Source organism: Paramormyrops kingsleyae, chromosome 19, assembly GCF_048594095.1.
Source record: "Paramormyrops kingsleyae isolate MSU_618 chromosome 19, PKINGS_0.4, whole genome shotgun sequence".
NCBI classification, from domain to species: Eukaryota; Metazoa; Chordata; class Actinopteri; order Osteoglossiformes; family Mormyridae; genus Paramormyrops; species Paramormyrops kingsleyae.
In genome coordinates, this window is record NC_132815.1 from 15034442 (window position 1) to 15055874 (window position 21433).

General features: G+C 45.4%; 1 protein-coding gene and 1 long non-coding RNA gene across 8 annotated transcripts in view; both read right to left on the reverse strand.

The window, feature by feature from the left end:
* Positions 1-7881: 7881 nt before the first annotated feature.
* On the reverse strand, positions 7882-10801 carry LOC111851564 (uncharacterized). The gene is made up of 3 exons (XR_002840046.2): positions 10287-10801; positions 9404-9649; positions 7882-8181 (listed from the first exon to the last, which is right to left on the reverse strand). It is a non-coding gene; the product is annotated as an uncharacterized lncRNA (long non-coding RNA).
* Positions 10802-17339: 6538 nt separating this feature from the next.
* Positions 17340-21433, reverse strand: part of dtnba (dystrobrevin, beta a) — a 62795-nt gene continuing 58701 nt past the window's right edge. For all 7 annotated transcript variants that reach the window (XM_023826562.2, XM_023826561.2, XM_023826564.2 and 4 more), the window contains 3 exons: positions 21061-21114; positions 20112-20146; positions 17340-20007 (listed from right to left, as the gene is read on the reverse strand). In XM_023826562.2, coding sequence (XP_023682330.1) covers positions 20142-20146; positions 21061-21114 — 59 coding nt within the window. In that variant the 3' untranslated portion in view covers positions 17340-20007; positions 20112-20141. The remainder of the gene's footprint in view (positions 20008-20111; positions 20147-21060; positions 21115-21433) is intronic.

Sequence of the window (21433 nt, forward strand, 5' to 3'; positions counted from 1 at the left end):
TCGTAACATTCGGTAAACGCTCCTTAAACAAATAATTGTTAGCGGAGGCACTGGTATAATTAAATGTTTTGGAGCCTTACTGAGAGCGGCTTGGGACAGTTAATTTCATGAAGTATATTCGATTAAAACCGATGAAGTTTTATTTTGACAAGTGATCTGGTATTCTCTGTTTAAGAACAGACACTTCCATCTTTTGATGATTTTAATAGTTTCACCATTATCAGTCACAAGCTCGAGCACCTTAAACTGCCATGTCTCCTAATCCTGTACAAACGGCCATCGCTTTTATGATGTGCAACTACAGCGGCAGTTTGTGGAAACGGTTAAACATTAAGCGTAAAGTTCGTTAGCGCAGCAGGTAGTAATCAGCCATTCGTTAAGTTTTACCACAGGAAAAACCTGCATGGACAAACATGGCATGCATGTTGAGTGGTCATGAATGAAGGGTTAGGCGCGTGTTAAAAACTAGTGTTACACGAAACTGTCTGCTGGCTGTGTTTTTACAGCAGTGACCTGGTTTGTGTTTAAATTTGTTTGTAATTGTGCCTTAAAACCAGACCATATCATAGCATTGGGAGACTATGCGGATTAGGTTAACAGCTAGGGGTCTCTAAACGGCCTATAGTGTGTGACAGACTGGCATCCCATCCAGGGTATAACCCTGCATTGTGTCCCATGCTACCTGAGATAAGCTTCAGGCCCCCCCCCCCCCCCCCTTGGCACTGACCTGCAGTTAGAAGATAGATAGGGAAAAAAAATAGAGTGGCAGTAATGGGGGTTTAGCAGGAAGTGGGCGCGGTTTCATGAACAAAATCAGTCTTCCTGTCTAGTCTTCATTTGTTAAGCCAAGCTAAACATTATTGTATTCTCTGAAATCTACTGCATTTTTTGTATTATATGGCCATGGGGGGAGGCGAGGTTGTTCATATCTTGATGGTGATTATATCGAATTCACTCGAACTGCTATAAGTAGTTTTCACTTGGGTCCAGTACATCTGCTTGAGATCGATGGCCGCTGAACTCAAGACAGACTGTGTGGCATGAAAAGTAGCGAAAAACACCATATTCAGGACAAGTTATCAGCCAAAAGGCAGACAAGTGCTCAGCGTTAACGACTACGTCAGCAACTGGAAATATGTGGACGAAACTGGAAATGTTGGACATTTATAGTACACATGGAGTCTAAAGAATGAAAGAAAAAGAGCACAGTTTGGGAATTCTGTGGGATTGCTGGCAGACCAGTACACGGCATGATAAATACGTGCTACCCCAGCCAACCTGGACAAACATCCAGATCACAGGCCTTCTCCCGCTCCCTGGAAGTGATGAGTGCTATTGTTTGCCAGCAGTGAAAATAAACATGACTTGAAAAGCGAATGTGAATCACCCTGAAGTCGCATTAAAATCACAGGGATATCACTGCCGCAGCCCTGCTATACTGCCAGAGAGGAGGGCTGGCCCTAGCAGGACAGAGTCCCCTGAGGAGTGAGCTCTGGAGCAGCAGAGGCCGAGCCTGGCAGCAGATCAGATCATGGACATCGGTGTGACCCGGTGGGTCTCCTTTTCCCACTTGCTGGCCGCTCTCATCATCCGCCGGGCAAAATGCGAGTATGGCTCGACACGTTCTTCCTTTTATGGTGTTTCAAGGGCCGAGTGAGACCCAATTTGCAGTGATGAAGTGTTCAAGGCAGCCTGGTCTGCACGGCATCGGAACCCTCAGCGGATGAGCTCGTGGGCGCCCCCTGTGATCTCGTCTGAAAAGCACATCGGCTAGCCGAGGTTAGAATCTCACCGAACCACTTCATCATCCTTTTGACATGCACCGGGGCATGCAGTTACAAGAATATTCTGTTTATACCAACGCTGCACTCAAGCCCATACTGTAGACATCATATAACAAATAGACAGAGTGCCTCTGATGGCATTCGGAAGTAGTAAAAATAACCAGTTGGGTTCAGGTACAGCATTATTTATTACTATCATTGTACTTTCACAAACAGCTTTACATAACTTACAAGCACAAAACAAGGCATGTTTTCACACACATAAGCATAATAACAGAATATACCATGTGATCCTAAACTGCAATATGGCTCCCAAACAAAGTAAACTTCCTATTGGGCGGTTAGAGGACGAAGGCCCCATTTCACCCAATGGTGTGAGTGGAAGGGAAGCATTTTTTGTTGTGTCAATGTTCTGTTTCACCTTCCTTCATTGGACAGTACATTGTGTCTGCTGTTCTGCTTGAAGTAACTAAAAAGACATCTGGTACATTTAAATTTGTAAATAAATTTACAAAACAAGGAAAAAAAATTGCTTCAGAAGGTTTTCCAATATAAAAGGAATACTTTTATATATATATCTGTAAAATTCCATTTTCTTCAGTGTCAGCTGCATACAGCTTCACAAAAGTTATGTCAGTGGGTTCACTGTTTATCTTATCAAGTAGATCATAAAGTCACACTAAACTTGTTCGACTGAGACGTTTCACATCACGGAAAACCTGTGACCTTCCCTGCTGCTGTTCCCGAGGGAAATCTGACTGTGTTTCCTGTGGGTCCCCATCGTGACCTTCTTTGTGTTCCCATACCCAGAAAATAAACAGCATAACAGGTCACAGATTCCACAGTGCCATTGAGCAAGACCGCATGTCAGCAGGCGTCTTCATTTGGCCGTGAGGGTTAAGATGACTTAGTTCCGTAGCAGAGCGGCTCACCATCACAGGGGGTCACACCTCCACGCTCCTATTCCAGTTCATAAATAAAGGCCGTTTCTGTGCGTTAGGCCACTGGGATCGGAGAAGACTGCGAGGAGGCTGCGAGGGGGGTAGTGCATCAATATTCATGAGACATTCAGTAATGACAACCTGTCTGAGCTAATCCCTCAGACAGTCTTATCTAATAGGTCCCTTAATGCTGCTTGAGCGAGACACTGTCTGAGCCGTCTTTCTGAAGGAGTCATCACCGGCACAAGCTTCTCCCTTAGTGAGGGTCCTGCCACAACTTGTTGCAAACATTGTCTTCTTTGAAACCTTCCTTTACTCTCACAAATGCCCAGAAGGTCCAGTCTTCTGGCTATCGTGCAAGGTCTTAAGCCATCATAAGCAGGTCTTCCAGAAAAAATCCATGTACAAGAATTTAAACTGTAAAAGGATTTGGCTCCTACTTTGACCCAAAATGGCGGACATCACAAAAGTGTTGCATTTAACCCAACCCCTACTCCCTCCCCCTCTACTGGCTGAAATTATGAATTATTCTACATTTCCTTGATTTTAGCATCTGAAGCTAATTGTTTCATTATCAATGTACAGTAAAACCTGCAAAAAAATTTTTGCTCATCTTGCAAAACACTCGCAAACCAAGTTACTCGCATTCCGAGGTTTCACTGTAATACTTTTCAAGAATCACAAGGACAGGCACCTGAGCCCACCTAAATGTAACTCAAGCCTTCCCACTCAGCAGTCACAGTGAGTATGATAAAACGATTGTGTCTGACAGGTTTGTGTGTGCGTGGTCAGATCAGTCGGCGGGAATGTACTGTTGAAAGGCTAATAGATTTTTCTTTCTTTTTGTTCACATGGTTTTAGTAATGCCACATGTGAGTTAAAAACTGATAAAGAAATGTGCAGTTGTGTCTGCAGTGTGATTCTCTTTGCGTGAATTGTTATGGGATTGCCCCCTCTGATTTTCTACTGCCCCCCCAGGCTATGCTTTCTGGCTGAGGGTAAATTATGTTAACTGATTTTAACACAAACTGAAAGCCCATAAATAATTAAACCAGTAACACTGGCTGATTGTACTACACAGAGATATCGGTAGCCTATAGGCTAACCAACTAGTTATGTTAAACCAGGGTTCCCCAATTCCAGTCCTGGAGGGGTAGAATTCAACACAGTTTTTCCTGTCGAAACCCAACTACTAAACCTGACAATTAGCTAATTTCATGCACACTGTGTTGGATTCCAGTCCTCCAACACTGGAATCAGGGAACTCTGTGCTACACAGTGCTTCTCATATCATAAGCTGCTACGACTTTAAAGAATGATTTAGTAATTTTCACAGAAGAGGCTCTCACCTTGGGAGTCTTCAGCGTGAGTTCTTTTATCCATCTTCTCTCACTGCACTGAACCTCGGATGAGGGATCAGCGTGGGAGCAGCTGATCTCAGTGCCTTCGCCAAAGATGCCAATCAGCCACTGTGGGCCTTCACGTCATGCAGAAAACCCTCGACTGGTAGCTACTGGCCTGTGTTTTCCAATCATACAGCTCTATTAAGAGACCACTCTATATTTTTTTAAAATCTGCATTTTTAAATCCTGGTTTAATCCTGGTTCAATCCTGGCTCTGCTGGCAGAAGGCTACACTGCACAGCAGGCTGCTTATAAGCCCAAAGTTTCCAATGCCAGTGATGACCATGAACTTATCCGGCAGTGCCTCATAAATCAGAGGATGACCTCAAGTGACCTTGAAAAAGAATAGGAAACATTAAGTGGTGTGAAGTGCACTGCTAGGACGATTCATAACAGGACTGAAGACTCATAAAGCAAGGAAGACACCCTTCATGAATTAGAAGCAGGGAAGAGCCAGGCTGCAGTTTGCAAAATCATGTAAATTTTTCACAGGCGCAGACCCATAAATTGAGAAATGAGTGCGACTGAAAATTTTGCTGTGGTCTCTCAATTTTTTCCAGAGCTGTATAAAGCTCCCCAGACAGTTATATCCAAGGTCCTCTGTGTTTATTCCTATCAGTATATAAAGTAGCCATATAAACAGTTATGCAGTAAAAAAAACAGAATAAAATACGTTCAGATAACTAATAAATTAATACACCCTGTAAATGTTTTAGCGATAGCCGCTAACACTGTAGCCTGACAGTAATTAAGTAAATACATCCACCTCTCTGGAAAGAGCCATGGAACAGCGCAACAGCTGTTACGGATCTCCTGGGGACCATTAAGCATACACATAATGTCAAACCGTAATGGCGATGTTTCACAAGCCCAAACACAAACATTAGCATCAGCCCTATATAGCTGTACGAGTCTCAGTGTCAAAGGGAACAGCTCGTTATAGAAACGGAGCTCAGAAAGGAGATACACAACATCCAGGTGTGTGGGCTGCGACTCTGGCGGTTAGGATGCTGCACCTGACCTGTGACGGGAAGGTCGTCAGATCAAAACCCAAGGATGCCAGAGTGATTTCACAGTCGGGCCATTAAGCAGGACCCCTAGACCCAATCATTTCAGGAGTCGACTGACCCTACTTTCTGAAAAATGTGCATTGCTTTGCTTAAAAGTGTCTTCCAAATAAGTAGAGTGTAAATCTAGGTACCTTGGGCTAGACTTGTAGCCCAAGATCACATGAGTATCCCTCCAGACATCGCAATGCCAGAAGAGCACACTGTTTGAGCTGAGGCTACCCAAGCCCAAGCCTTCACTAAAGATGGCTGCTATTTGTAGTGGTGCTTCAGTGACCTCCTAGGCCTGCAGTTCCCACCAGCAGCTGTGAAAGCCTGTTACAGACTAATTACTGGGTTTTTTGTCAGATTATACTCAAGTTCATATGCTGCTTGAATGTGTCTAGCTTTACTTGTCATATGTACTTAACAACTTTGCCAAAGAGCCCAACAGCAATGTGACACTTCTGCCCAGGATGGGATGTGAACTGATAACCTTCTGATTACAGGTACAGAGACCTTACCCACCGAGCCACATACAGCCTTTCTTTATGCATATTCATTATTTCATATTAATGAGTAGTTACATTCTTCCTTAATATGAAAAAATATTGATCTCTAGACAGATAACAATAATTCATATTAAAGTAACATGGACTATAAGGATTCTCTGCTTTTCTATTTCCCTGTTTTACTTCCCAGGGCAAACTACAGTTGTGTAATGTAATGTCAATGCTACACAGGAATTGCACTCATCATTTCCACTTACTCGGAATCTTCTTAGAGATCCGCTTATCCTGATTTTTCCTTCTTGGGAGTACAGAACCATCCAGATGAAACAATGACCACGGTTATTTTAATTTGTCATAATTTTCCCTTTTAGTTACCTGTTCCGTCTGTCACTAATGTATGGCTTTTATACTCTTTTGAAAAACACATCTTTACAGAATAATGAAGCCACATACTTTTAACCTATGCTTCTTTGCACGAGCAAAATGCACAGTGCCATCTTGCGAGCTCGAGGTGCCAGGGTGAGCGCTTCTGTTCCCTGGTGTGACATTCACACCCCGGCCGTCTCTGTCCTTGGCGTGATGGACACCTAGAGCCTGTTTCCATGAGAAGCCCAACAGCGATCGTATAGCCTCGGTGTGAATTTCACCCCTCAGCAGCCAAACTGCCCCCAAACACCGATCTGAATCAGCCACTTGAAGACACACCGCCGGCATTTGTTTCATTCCTGGTATCGATGTTCCCCCCCCCTTTTGCTGGAGGTCCAGCCAGTCTTGCGTGACTCCCCATTAAAATTCAAGGGGTGTCGCGCCTGCCTCTCCCTGGCTGCTGACCAGTGCCCGCTTTGGCCCGCTGTCACCCAGGCCGCCTCTGCCTGCCTGCCACACGTGTTCGCGTCCCCCGCCTCATCGCCAGCCAAGGGCGGCCGCTGAAAAAGCCCCTCTTTTCCCGAACGGCCGCGAGCCGCCACTGAGCGCACGGTGGGGGTGGGATAAGAGGCAAAATAAAGATGTCTGCTGCGGCCAAAGCTTTAGATTTTTCATGTATTGTACACACCATATGTTTGTATGCTTTCTTACAGCAGCAGTGCAATATGGCAGAGGCTTATTTATGGATAATATTTTCCCAGCGAATACTCACATATATATTCCTTACGCTTATGCTATATCTAATCAGAGGTGGCAATGTCAGGTCCAGAAAGTACAAATCCAGAGCAAGATTTTGTTTCAACCAACCAGTTGAGTACTCTGTGACTGTGACTCTTTATGCTCAACTGGTTGGTTGAAAGTAAATCATGGTCTGGATTTTTACTTTCTGGACCTGATATTGCCACCTCTGTATCTAATTCTATGTTGATTGTTATATGTATGTATATACTTATGCGTGTTATTTATGTCATGGAAGAGGCTGCCTGTAAGGCTTTTTGGACTTGCATAAACCACTTGCACAATGACAAATAACAATCCCCGATCCTTGAAAGGGGAATTGAAGCTGGCTCGATGTTAGAGCCCGATTCCTTTACCGGATTCTCCCACGTAGGATGGCGTCCCACATTTGACCACGTGAACACGACACAACGCTGTTCACGAACCTTCCATCATTACCAGACAGGTTCTTTGGTTTAACTGACACAGTCACTCAGTATTTACATCTTTCGCCTGAACTAAACACGATTGGCCAGCTTTTCATACGTTAATAAACATCTCAAATGTAAATGCAAGGCCCCTGAGGTTATTCAGAGTAAAACGCAGTGAAGGTTCGCGTATTTCCCCAATAGGAGAAATAGCGCTCAATTTCACCATCACCTATAGCAGATGAAAAGCAGGATAAAGAGAGAGAGCAGAAAGCAGCCTGCGATCATCACCCTCCATCCTCAGTGGCAGGGTGCAGCCTTTAAAATCAGCACACAGCTGGATTGGAGCGGCTTGTGCAGAGACAATTCTGCTTCCCTCCGACCACTGAGCCGAAAGGATTTACCTCCGAGGATCTACGTCACATTCCAGGCAACCATGGCAACGAAAAACACAGATGCAGAGGTACCCTGGCCCAGATAGTGGGGATGGGGAGAGCGGGAGCTGTGTGAGAGGGCGCTCACTGTAGACAGACATTTTGATTTATTCTCTAAAAATAAAACTAATGATGCTGATATCAACTGACAGCCCATTTGGAATACGTTACTACAAACAAAGTCCTTTAATATTAAATGTGATCATTATTCATCACATGAAAGCGGCACCTGATTATCGTACAATAAAACCAAAAGCCGTGGTCAAAAATCCAGCTCAAGGACAGCAGACTGGGCTTACAGAGATAAACGATCCTCCAGGGAAAGGCTGCTTAGCTCGGAAAAATGTCTTTGTTTGATAGTCAGGGTTGGACCACGACATGGTTTGTGGTCTGATGGAGAGGGAGAGCGGCTGAGTGGGGCCCTGATTGGGGCAGCCAGTGCTCTGCATCAAAGTGCTTTAAGCGATGACACCCTCAGTCGCTGCACTCTCTGAAATGAAAGGAAAGGTGACAGAGAGACGGGGCTTGAATTATGTCAACACAGGCCATCGTACATCAGAAGCCTATGAAAAGCAAAACAAAGACAAATAAACACAGGACTTTGCATATTTATTAATCTGTGTCTATGTATGATTGCTTGTCATGTATTATACAGTATTACACAGCACTATGTCTGCTGATGGTGTACATTAATAATGCCTTGTGATGCAACGTGCAAGGAAACGTGGAACAGGATGTGATGTGTTATAAGGTGTTAGAATACATTGTGTCTGTGCGACGACATACATTAACAATGTATGCCGTATGAAGTAACCTGTAAGGAAATGTGGAAAGATGTGATGTGTTATAAGGCATTAGCTTCATCTAGCACAGGGGTCTTCAAGATGGGGTTGGTGGAGGAACTGCAGGGGGTCTGTGAATCATTGTGTAATGACAAACAGCTTTTTGTGAAATTTTATTAAACTATAAATGTAATATAAACTCTAACAAATAATAAGCCAAACCACTGATAAAAAAAAAAACATCACTGTAAACTGCTCTGTGAATAAAACATGCTGGCTTGGTTGTTCAGCTCAAATGTTGTTGAGCAGGTGTCCTGCTGCAACAGTAGAAACTAATGTGTGACCGTGCATGCAGTATGTTAATGAACACAGGCTCATAGCATGTTACAATGACAAAATGCATGATGTACAGCGATCCACCTGCAGTCTAAATCACATGACCAGTGGACATTAAAATGAGAAGAAACACTATCCACAGCCTATAGTGTTGGCTGAGTTACCTGAACCACACACACACACACCTTAAAAATTTATGTAGTGAAACAGAAATGTACTGCAAGAAATGTAACAATTACAATTATGGTTATAGTTTTTCCATCAGAACAAAGTAAATAAATCGGTTAATAGGTCATTTATATTTGTTAATGTATTCCTCAATAAACAGGTTAATATAGTTAATGTTCATGTTAATACAGGCCAAGCCTAACCCGTAACACGACTTCATAACACGTAAAGAGGGGGGTCCCTGCTCTGTCTCTCTATCCACCAAGTGGACTCTGGCCTGAGACAAGTTGAAGACCCCTGATCTAACCTTTGAACGAATGTGGAAAAACATCATTAATGGGACTAAGTTCAAAATGTTCACTGTATAGTTGTTTTCATGCACAGAAAGTGGAATTTGGGACGTAATCAATGAAATGTGAAACTCACCTGCCCAGTCCATGATCCGGGTCTGCTTAAACAGAGGCATGTCTGCGACTTTCGTAAATGACTGTTTTTGATAAACACTCCGCTAAGGTCAGCGACCAGAAAGAAATCCAGTTGTGTTTTTTAGGAGAGCATTGCCATTCAGAATGCTGCACCGACCCGCCAAATGGCCACATTCCTCATGTTCTTGGATCTTCTACACGCCTGCTACACGGCTGTTCCGTGATGGGGGACACGGGGTCTTCACACCTGAACAGGGCATAGCAGTTGTGAGCATGGTCATGCCAAACAGTAGCATTTATCTGAAACAGATCCATCTGTATGAAGCAGCTAAACAGGGAGCCGTTTGCACAGAAGAGAAAGAATCAGATAACTGCACTACAAATATGTGTGATTGCTCCAAACCAGTCTTTCAATGAGTTCTGTCTATACTGTTTAAAACTATCACAGTAATCAAGAGTGTAAAGAGTATAGTGCCACACCACTGGCCAACATGCAGTGAATGTGAGTGTAACTGGACAACATGGAGGAGATGTCAGGCAGGTCAGCCTCCTCCATCGCTGTGCCACCCTTGGTTGCAGTGACACTGCCTATTTCACTGGACATAATACGTTTCCAGCAGATCACGACCAGAGCAGTTCAGCCTTGATGTCATCTGAGACAATGTGAGTTTCCACTAGACTAGTCTGGTCATACGTGGTTCATTTCCCACCCATGCACTTTATTTCTCAATCCCATAATGCATTTTATTATACAGATGGATGGTGCATGACCACCAATCTCGTGCTTGCATGCCTCTTCTCCAGGCACATAATGGTATAGATGTAGGGCTGTCTGTTTTCGGGCCATGCTCCCCAGGACTGCACACGTCCGTAGCTGCACTCACAGGCAAGGAGAATGTTGTGTGCAATGTGGACGAGGTGTCACATCCAAACCAGAGGCAGGTTTGCAGCCCGAGATTCCTTTTCCCCATCGTCCTGTTTGGTTGGTGCAGTGCAGTATCTGCAATTGCATCGCGTTGGATATACAACACTTTGAAATCCAGTGTTTTAGAAAAATGATCCTGATATTATATTCGTCGAAGCGTTACCGTAGCGATCTTTCATCACAGGCAACTGCGCGCACTGTACCACTGAACATGCCGATGGCGTGAGGCTACCAGAGAGGGCAGCGTCGTTCATGGAGCACATCAGGGTCTAGTTGCTTCCTAGGATGATCAACTCCTGCAGTGTATGTATGTGATGCACGTCATTCTGATGCAAAAATACCGTTTGAGAAGAGGTTGCTTAATTTTGATTCCAGTATTTAATTCTGAAGGGGAGAAAGTGAGCCACTATTTCAGAAAACATGTCAACATTCAAGAATACCTGTATTACTCTGTGTACTTTGTCACAGCACAATGGCACTATGTCACCCTTAGGCTCAGCTGGCAGGTTTGCCACAAAGAGGTGCCAATTAAAGGCGTGTGTGCGAAAGGGCAATTGCTCACGGTTTCATTAGTCATTGCTTGATGTGTTTTGTAACCTCCCCTTTAAGATGCGAGCGACCAGGGGGGGGGGTGCATCCTCCCCAGGCGCTGCCATTTATAGAGCGCGGTGGAAAGCGGGCACGGCACGCCGTAGTGACTGGCATGGACACTCACTCTCTCCGGCGCGCTCCTGCGTCTCGCGGACAGCAGATGCTTGCCCAGCGGAGGGGCAGGAAGTGGGCAGAAGGCCGCACGTCAGGCACCGCTCTGGGTGGGGGGGGGACCCATGTGGAGGCATGCTTAACAGACCACCCTGCTGCTCGCGACTCTCCTGTCCCTCTCGGCTGCCGCTGAGGTTGAGGGGACGCTAAAATGGGACCTTGTAGGTAAAGCGATCCTTTTAAAAGTGGTGATGGAAATACAAAGATCAAATCATTTTATTTTCTATTAACTTAGTGGGCTCTGCTTTGTTTTTTCCAGGCAGTTCCTGGAGCAACTGGTGGTTAAGGGCTGCTCAAGGGCCCAGTGATGGGATTTGACACAGCGACTTACTGACCATGCTTCACAGACTGTCGGTATTGGATTATGAAAAATACACAGCTTTGAAGGAGAAGCCAATATGAAGTTCCTGCAATGGTCATTAAATGTGAGCGTGTGTGTTTTATGTTTATATTACATCGTGGGGACCAAATGTCCCGCACAATGTAATAAAAACCTGTTATTTTGACGTTGTGGGGACCATTTTTCAGGTCTCCACGAAGATCTGTGAATGTAATCAAAAAAGTAAAAATGCCGAAAGTCACGTATTTTGAGGGGTTAAGGTCTTCATGTTGGGATTAGAGTTTTCCCCATAGAAATGAATGGAGAGTCCCCACAAAGATATACTTACAAACCTGTGTGTGTATAGAGTAGCTCCAGGCCGTCCAGGCATTGTGGGACCATCCCTATCAGACAAACATTTATATTAAGAAAAACGATGTATTGATTTTCATCAGTTTGCTTTGGGGTTACAGTGTTTTTCAAAATAAACTTGGATTTAATGGGAAATCCCTTTAAACCTGGCTGTCTGAATGTGAGTATGAGTGTGTGTGTGTGTGTGTGTCTCCCTCACTGGCGGGAACCGCTGCGGCCCCCTAACTGTCACCCGAGGGCTCACTGTGAAGCAGCTGAACCCGCCCAGCCTGGTCCAGCCCAGCAGGGGGCGCATTGTGTATCTTCACAGGGCTGGGGTTGCTTGAGGAATGCAGCCCCCAAATCCCGTCTCCTGGAGTGCTGGTGTGATGCCAGAGCCAAGGAAAATGCTTGCTGGGTGACATCAGGACAGAGAATTTGTGGCTTTGCCCGCTGCCCTGGCGCCGTTTCAGGGCTCTTCCCTGCCGCAACATCAACACCGCGGTAAGCGTGATGCACCAAGGCTGGATAGAAGGCTGAGCCCGGCAATGGCCTCGTCCCCACAGCCATGGGATATTCCTGAAAACCGCCTGGAGCTTGGAGAGCGTCCTCGGGACACTGACGGCACACTTAAACCCCCCTGTTTTGTCAGGGATAATCAAGAATTCCCATCTTAATACAGCCTTTCAAGAAAATCCTGCCTGGAGGCACTAAGGAGATCAGAAACAGAGACACTGAGCTGAAAAAAGGGAAAACGAGAAGCAGGAATGAAGCCCAGCACTAAAGCGACAGAAAATTGCAGTAATTATATATTTTAAACTGACATGAGCATTCAGATCTACAGTGCAGATGCTCAGCAGGCAGTGAGGATTCTGGGAAAAAAGCGGCACCTTAACAGGCTGTTAGCATTTTTGCTTTAATCCACAGCTGATGTGTGGTATGAATTTCAGCTCTGGATGGATAGTCGGCGATCAACAGGCTGTTCTTTACAGAGGTTAGTAGGAAGCAAACCTGTTAACAGACCAAGAAGAACAGTTTTAAAGCCAAAGTCTGCAGGTCCATGTTTTCACTGCCGATGCTGGTTAATAAACAAGCCCCCCCGGTTCAGAGTCCTCTCAGCTACACCTTCATTTGTCTGATTTCTCTGGCAGATGGAGGTGGAGGAGCGGAGGGGCAGAGGAGTGAAGGAGTGACTCCTTGCGAGGAGAAACTGGGCATCTTGGGGGAGACCCTCATTATCAACCCCCCCACCCCACCCCCTACACACACACCACACTTTCTCCTCTGAGGTTAATTAATACCTCTGAAAAATTAATGATGTCAATCTGCATTTGGTGGAGAAGTGGCAGTACTCAAAGGAGACACACACACACACACAGTCTCTCTCTCTCCTGGTGAAAATCTGTTCGCCCACAGCAGCTGAGCTTGTCCGCCCTCTATGGGTCATGAAGACTTTCTGGAACCTTTCTACCAGGCATCTGAAATGATTAACATTTATTTGTTCAGCTAAAAATCCCAGGACTAATTAATTGGCCGTAATGAATTTCCTGTTATTCAGACGCCCATCCAGCAAACACCGTATGAACTCACTGTGTCTGCACCACCGCCAGCTGTTTAACATCTCCTAGCTAACAACGAGTAGGAGGAGGAGGAGAGTGAGGAAGGAGTTTATGTCGCAGTTTGACAGGTGGCATCTCAGGGAACGTCAAGTACATGCGTGCCAAGGGACCAGTCACTTGCTAGGAGTGATTTTGGGAAGATTCACATTTTCAGCTCATCAATAAACACAAAGCTTCGTTACGGGGCATTGATGCACTGAGAGCCATTCCCCACAATGGCCCCACAATGGCCCCACAATGGCGTCACACGTGACAGAGAATGGCAAAGGTGATACCGTCTGCCATTATTCTGGGTCCATGCTTGTTGAATTACGTACACACAGAATCATTTCTTCAGGTCACTAGACAAACTGCAGTGTACAGTGCAGCTGCAATTTTTCTTTGAATTTTGCCATATACCATAAAGGATGAATGTATTTCATTTTCGGCTAAGCCAGAATCACAAAAGTTTAATTTTAAAAGAATATCGCTTTATATGAACTGCTTCTTCATAATGCATTCATAGATCATTCAGTGCACCTTCATAATGCATTCATAAGTAGCATGTAAGTATACTATAACATTCCAATATCCCTTAACAGCTTTAAAAAAAATTAATAACAAACATTATATGATTATACGATTACAATGTTTGTTATTAATATTTATTACAGCTGTCATGTCTAATTCTAAAAGTATTACAATGTTTTGAATGCATTATGGATGCATTATGAAGTTGCAGTCAATGTAAAATGTTAGCAATTATTCTTTTGAACTTGTTACGGACTTTTCTTGTCCAGCATTTAATTCATCCTACATGAGTTTTTTTTGTCCCAGCACATCCTTTAAGTGAAAGGGGTCAAAGGTTACATACCTGTTGATGTTCAGTAAAGATCTATGATCGTGACAAAGTGTCTAAAACCCAGTCATAAGCCGGCGGCTCTCAGACACTCTGTATCTGGGGCTGAGGGTTACAGCATCATGTTCTGACACCTCGATGCTCTTTGTAATGAACATAACTAGCAGGTTTCATCTACAGAAGCTCACCAGCATCTGCATGAGTGCATTTCGTCCACCGTTTGACGTGCGTTTTGCACCCTCTAAACGACACAGAATTCTAGCTAAATGGAGGCAGGTGTGGCTAAAAAAAAAAGGCTCAAAGGACTGTGCATAGATGCCGAAGGGCTTTAAACACCCCGGGCCATTGGCCCAGCAGGGCGGGTTAGCGGATTTAACAAGATGCGACTTCATTAAACCAAGGAAACGAAAACAACGGGAGCACACTCCTACTCCAGCCCGACGCGCATGACCGCTGGCCGCTAAACCGTCTGCCGATATAACCAACGCTTACTGGGACTGCTTTCTTCAACCAATAAAGCAGAAATAAACGTGCTAAGCAACATTAATGCTTGCGACATGCTTTACGAGTCCTTTTTAAAATAATAATTTCCCCTGCCTTGGGTCATCTCATTTGAAACGTCGCCACGGAAACCCCAGTAACCCCTTTCTGACTTCAACACGGTGGCGTAGTTGTGAAACATGCCGCGTGAGCGTGAACAGCCAGCCCCGCGCCGTTTCCATGCCGTTCGGTGATTTTGGTACGGTTTCCCTGCTCACTGCTGTCATTATGCGAGACATTAACAAAGAAAACAGGGAAATATGAGCAGCGCAAGTCATTTTAACAAGCCAATTAATCCTTAATTACAAAAACATTTCCGAGCACTCAGAACGGGAGGCATTGCGGCTCACGCTCGGGAAGCGAGGAGCAAAGCGCGAAATTTGTGCCATGACTGTAAATCATCACGTCGCATTTGCCGGCTTTGCGTTTTGCTGGGCGCCGGCTCAGGCAGAGCGGCCGAGCCGCCGACATCCCGCCGTGATAATTTATAACCGAACCGTGATCTTTGCCGAGGCCGACCATTTAAGCTGACGGGAAGCCTGCGGCGAGGGGCAGAGCCCAGGAAATGAGGAAATGGGCGAGGCTGCGCTGCTTCGACCTGGACGCAGCACACAGGGCAGCCCGCATTTCAGTTATTCATTAATAGCGTGCGGGAGCACCGAATCGGAAGGCCGGGATGAAGATGCCCTCTGGTGGAAGAATCAGGGAAATGCAGGGGAGTGATACTTTAACAAAAGCCCCGAGACTGCAGGAAGCAGACTGTGTTCGGAGCCACAGCTGGGCTGCCTGTTTCCACTAACGGCACCTTTCCCAAGCAAACTGACCACAGGATTCATGTATTTTCTCTGCATGATGGAGCAGATCATTAAAAAGGCCTATAAAGGGCCCGGTATTGACCTGCCGATATCAGCATCAGCTGCTAATGGCACACTGGTGGAAAAATCCTGCCTTATGGAAGGAGTGCTGAGGTTGGGAAACACTGCAAACAGGGTAGCTCCTGTCCCCAGGAACACAGCAACATCATGACCTTGCTGAAGTCTTTGTACCAACAGCAAGAATAAAATGCAGCTGCTCTGATAAAATGGACACAAAAATGGGCTCCAATCGATCGAGGTGATGGTCCTCGGCAAGCACAGCAGCTGTCATCAGACGCGGGCCACGTTTTACGTTCTGTTGAGCCTGTTAAGCGCCCCCCTCTGCCGTGACGCATCTGCAGTTCGCCCCATGAAAGCTGACCCCTCCATACAGCTGCCGGTTTAGCAAGACGAACGGGCTCCATTTTGGCAGCCCGGAAATCACAGCCCTGTTCCAGGTCTGCCGCCATAGAAACCGGCCTCGTTAATTACCTGGAGCCGTACCCTCGTCACGTACAGACCACGCATCAGGGATTTTGCTGGGAAAAGCCTTACGGGGATTTGCAGCTCTGTTCGTCTATCTGTGCTGAAATCCTCTTGAGGTTTGCATGTATTAAATCTCAGATATATGGTTTTGGATGGTCCTTGTATGTTTCTGCATCCAGAAAAGGGGTTACGGATCCTGGAATTTCCACACATCCCATCCAAGGCCATAGAGAGAGGCATTGATTTCCATGTAAACCAGGACCAGAGCAGTGAATATGAAACAATCTTGCTTCTCCTTTGTGGAATACAAAGGTCATTTGCATACATCTGAGATCCACTTACTTTTCGCCCGAGATGAAGCAGCACCTTGATTCCTCAAGAGTCAGGAGAGGAAGTTATAGGTCCTGAAAAAAAAATGCTAAAACTATTACACCCCTACACCCAGCTAGCAAAACAATTACTGTACAAATGAGTTAAACCACAGAGGATCACTGTTAATGTACTATCATGTACAATTACAATAAAGAATTGAATCTTGAATCTTAATGAACCTTAATGGTGTATTTGTTACCAGTGATGGTTATCCAAATTAAATCAGTTTATTTTTCACATCACAGGTGAGCGGAAAAACTTGACTGCAAATTCACCCTGCCTCAGGAGAAGACGCTGTAGTCATGACGACGGCCTCAGTGCCTCTACGGTTAAACAGGACTTACGGAGTCATCAGCAAAATATTTCACAAATTAAAGAATGACAGCGAGCCATGGTGCGCCCCCTACAGATCCTTTCTATTTTTGAGAATGAGGGGTCAATTGGGGTTAAGGGGCTGTCAGTGAAACACTGCCGATTTTGGGATCACAGGCACAGCATCCTATCATGCTGAGCCACACAAAGAGAGGCTGTACCAAGACCTTAAGCCCAGATAACACAGCACTTGGGATCACTGAAGCAGAAAAATCCCTCGATCAAGCTGAGGTCACAGCTTCCAGCTGTGTGTATAATGCAAGATCATCCCCTAGAACGACCTAGAATCTCTAGTCTTGCAAAGTGATGTCTGGTCTGACCTCCATGACCTCCACTAGCTGAAGCAGTCTGAAGACTCGTGAAACAAACATCTGGGAGGTGATGGGGACCCCCGGGACCTCACGAAGAACATGTGCAAGCAGGAAGGTCAGGTGGACCAATGGAGACATGTGGCTCTGAGCCCAGAACCAAACGGCACAAAAAACAGCAGAAACTGCAATGTTTTTACATCATTTTTCTTTATTTCTGAAACACAGTAATCCGGTGACAATCTCAAGATTATGCAACAAATATCGAAACAAATGGTTTCCAGCACCAAACATTCTTTGAAAGGGTCATCGGCGGGCTCTCCTCCTGGTTCTGCGGTCTGCAGACCCCCCTCCTTCCATCAGTCCGTCTTAGAGGGCGGGGAGCATGTGGTCTCGTCTCTGACGTACCGTCGCTCAGTCCTGAATCTTCAAGGCAAACCTTCTGGTTGGTCCCACATGTGAGATCTACAGGCCTCAGCAGTTGAAGACCTGACATCCAGAGGCATCAGCTCAAACGTGTCAGATTGCAAACTTGCTAAATATTTTTGGCACAGATATTTATATATTTATTCATTTATTTATATATATCAAACACTATTTTACAAGAGTTCTGTTTTTTGCCCCAAACACAAGATCAGAAGCTGCAGTCCTTAGAGCCTCCAGGGGAATGGCTGGGATCCACTGCCTAAGACTCATTCACAAGTACGAGCTACACTATATACAGCATCCAGGCACATACCAGGAATATATGAGCATCTGTCTCCTAGCAGTGCTTCAGTCAGTGAATAAAGACACACAGAGATGTGGAAGAACTCCTTATATAACATCATTTTGGTATTCCAAGAAATAATTTTGTTGAAAGCTTTCAGCACACCTTTCAAAGAAAAGCCATTTGTCTCACAGCCTAAGGAATCATCCACCCATCTTCACCGATTAATGGTCCACATTCCGGAACTTTCCAAAGCGTTTTCCGATCAGGAGTATTTAATAAAATGTAACCTTGTGCAGAATAAAACAGCAGCAGCCCTTGGTGTGTCTTGACCTGCTCCGAAACTGATAGTATACACATTTTAAATGGATGAGCTCTACTCTGATTTCACATAAATTCTGCTTTTTGGGCTCTAGTTCAAGGAAAGGTTCAGTCAACATGACTCCAGGTTCATTTAAAACTCCTTTAAAAATATCTAAGAGATATTGGGTCCAGCCAATAAATAAAATAAAGTCTTCACATTGGCATAGCTTTGCAGTGGCGAATCGGTATTCACCTCCGAACCCAACAAGCTGTCCGTCTGCACCCTGAGCTTCACTGCTTGCTGCTTCAGCTTCACCACAATCCTTGCATAATCAGAAATGAAACATTTTACAGCCATTTCCTAGGAAGAAACGACGACCACAGCTCCAGTCATTCAAGTCTCCCTGAGCTCATTTTAACCTTGGTATCTTAACCTGTGGGTTCCCTCATTATAACGAACTGTTTCAGGCACCGGCACATTGTTAAAACCCTGCAGGGGCGCATGCCTCACACCTCCTCACTTCCTCAGGCTACACAAAAAACACAGTCCAAAATCCACATTTGTTCCACAGACGTACGAACAGCTTCTGAAAGCATTTGGGGGGGGGAACTATCCAAAAACAAAACAATACAATAAAAAAAGCCTAAACAAAAAGCCAAATCTCAAAAATGACCAAACAATTCTAAAAGCAAAAACAAAAGTCAAAACAAAAGTACAAAAAAAAAACAAAAACAAAAAACAGACAAACAAAAAGCCACACAATAAAAGTACACTGACCATCCAGTGACACATGACCTGGGAACGCAGTCCCCTTCAAACCCAGCTGTTTAACTTCAGCATACTGCCACAGCAGAATAACAGCAGAAGAGTCCTCAGCGAGACACCCAGCTGACTGTTAGCACTGTCATCGCACCCTCCTCCAGTCTGTCATCTTGCAGGTTTCACACTTCCATTGTTTATAAAGACATTTAATTTCAGCCATAAATCGGGTCTTTGGCCTCACTCTTAACATGTGGGTAGTTAAAAGGCCTATTTCCTTATAAAATGTGCCCTATGACAATAACAAACAGATTAAGGATGGAGTTTGTACCAGATTTCTATTTCCGACTGTTACCTTCCTGTCTGGTTCTGATCAGTCATCGATACGGAAAATAGCATTTGGCTGATAGCGGTGATCGCAGACCCTAATGCGTTTCGCCAGCTGTTTTTAAAATGTAAAAAGTTAAAAGTTTTGATTAAATTCAACAACAATCCCACCCCCATAGCATGAGAGAGATTATTTCTGGCCAATAGCTGGTCGGCTAGCGGACTGAATCCTAAACAAGACAAATGGACTTCAGTGGGTGCTGCTCTTCTGCATTGGCCATGGTTGGAAGGCAGGCAGACCAGCACATGAAGCCCTCAGAGATTAGTATGACCAGCAAAACTGAAACAGATGGATTATCGGAAGGCGGCGTCACATACAGTCTGACGGTGGGAGGCACCCCTTCCGGGTCTGTGGGGGGGGGGGTGAGGAAAATCTGCAAAGTCATTGCACTGCCAAAGCGACACAAAGCCACGGGTGACTTACACGAGCCAGCGCAGATGAACAGAAGATGGGCCGAGGCCCGGAAGCTTCCGAGTGAAGTCCAAGCACAAGTAGAGCATGCACTATGCTATGGATTAATGGGGGGAGGGGCATCCATTCGGCCAGGTGGGGCAGGGAGGGGCGGGCCGGGGCTGGTAGGCCAGGCTTGATCTCCTGCTTGTGTCTGGGTGTCTTCAGCGATGGGGGGTGTGTGCCTGTTTCTCGTAATGAGGGGGGTATCTGCACAGTGGTTGCCCATTTCCCGGACAGTCACTGTGCCTGAAAGAGGGCAGAGGGCAAATATTTGTTATTCAAATGATTCATCAGTGTCTTGTAAGACAAAAACAGTAGAATAATCACGAGAAAATCTACAGGAGACTTACTTGGGTCGACTCCTCACGTCCTATTTCTGCTTAACCTAGAAAGTACAGAGGAACATGATGCGTAATGTCACAGACTTCCAGATGGTCATATGAAACACGATACACGGAGTGGCAGTGCAGGGCCCCTGAGGCTTGGGGGCCCTCTGTTGGTCACAAACAGTCACTACACTAAATATTAACTAAAAAGACACACTATAGCAACACGTTTTGCTAACTGGCTAGCTGGACTCAATCTACTGATTCTACTTGCTAGCTATTTCTTTAGGTTTTGAAACATCTAAGAGGGGCCCAAAGTGACTTATTAGTGGGGCCCCAGAAGCAACAAAACTGCCCCTGGTTACAGGTCCCACAGCTGAAACATGGGGTCTGGTCAGGTGACTCTCCTCAGACATGCTAATGCTACAAAGTAGAACACAGAAGGATGCTTTTATCTTTGCAGCGTGAGGACGGTATATCTGTCACACCATGTGGGGAAACATATGCGGGAAACAGCAAGTCACAGGGCCGAGCGCGAAAGGGAATCTGCATCCGGATCCGCCATATTAACCCCTTAGAAGAACCACTAAAAGTCAGCAGGCCGACATCCATAAAATTCATAACTGCCAGGAGGTCAGAAGTCGAGCTGGAGGTACTGCGAGGTACAAAGACCGGCCGCTTTACAAAGGGGGCTGCTGCTCAATTTAACGAGACTGTAACGAGATGCCGGACGAGACCTGGCCAGTAAACCAGGCGACGCGTTTATGACGCCCGACCTGTTCTTCAAAAGCTTGCAGTTTATGTTCGAAAGCAGCAACAGGGCTGGAGAACTTTCAAAATCAGGAGAAAAGTTTGCTGTTACCATACGTAACAAAAATGTTGCCAAGCATCAGGTTTAATCGGCAGACTGGGCTGCTGATATAAAGGCTGTATTGCAGACAGGGAGCAGAGAATGAGCCACGCTCTGACTCACCCCGGTCCTTCCCATTCAGCATCTTCTCCTCCTCTTCCTCACAACCGTCCTCAACTTCGTGATCAGAGAGAAAACGAGTCACAATTGGCAGCACGGTGGCACTTCAATCAGCCGGCGAACATCATCACACATTATGCTAATTTATCCATATGGTTTACTTTGTGACGTTCATGTTTGCTGATTAAAAACATCCATCGGCTCACTATCACAGGACGCTTCCTTGCAAAGGACTGGAACCATTAAAGCAGACTTTCAGCTCCATAGCTGATATCAGGGTTTCGGGAGTATAGTGGCAGTGACAAACAGTGACATAAAGGCCACGGAGACGTTGACTTTTACAGTCGGCTTTTGCTTCATATTTAGACCGAAGTGC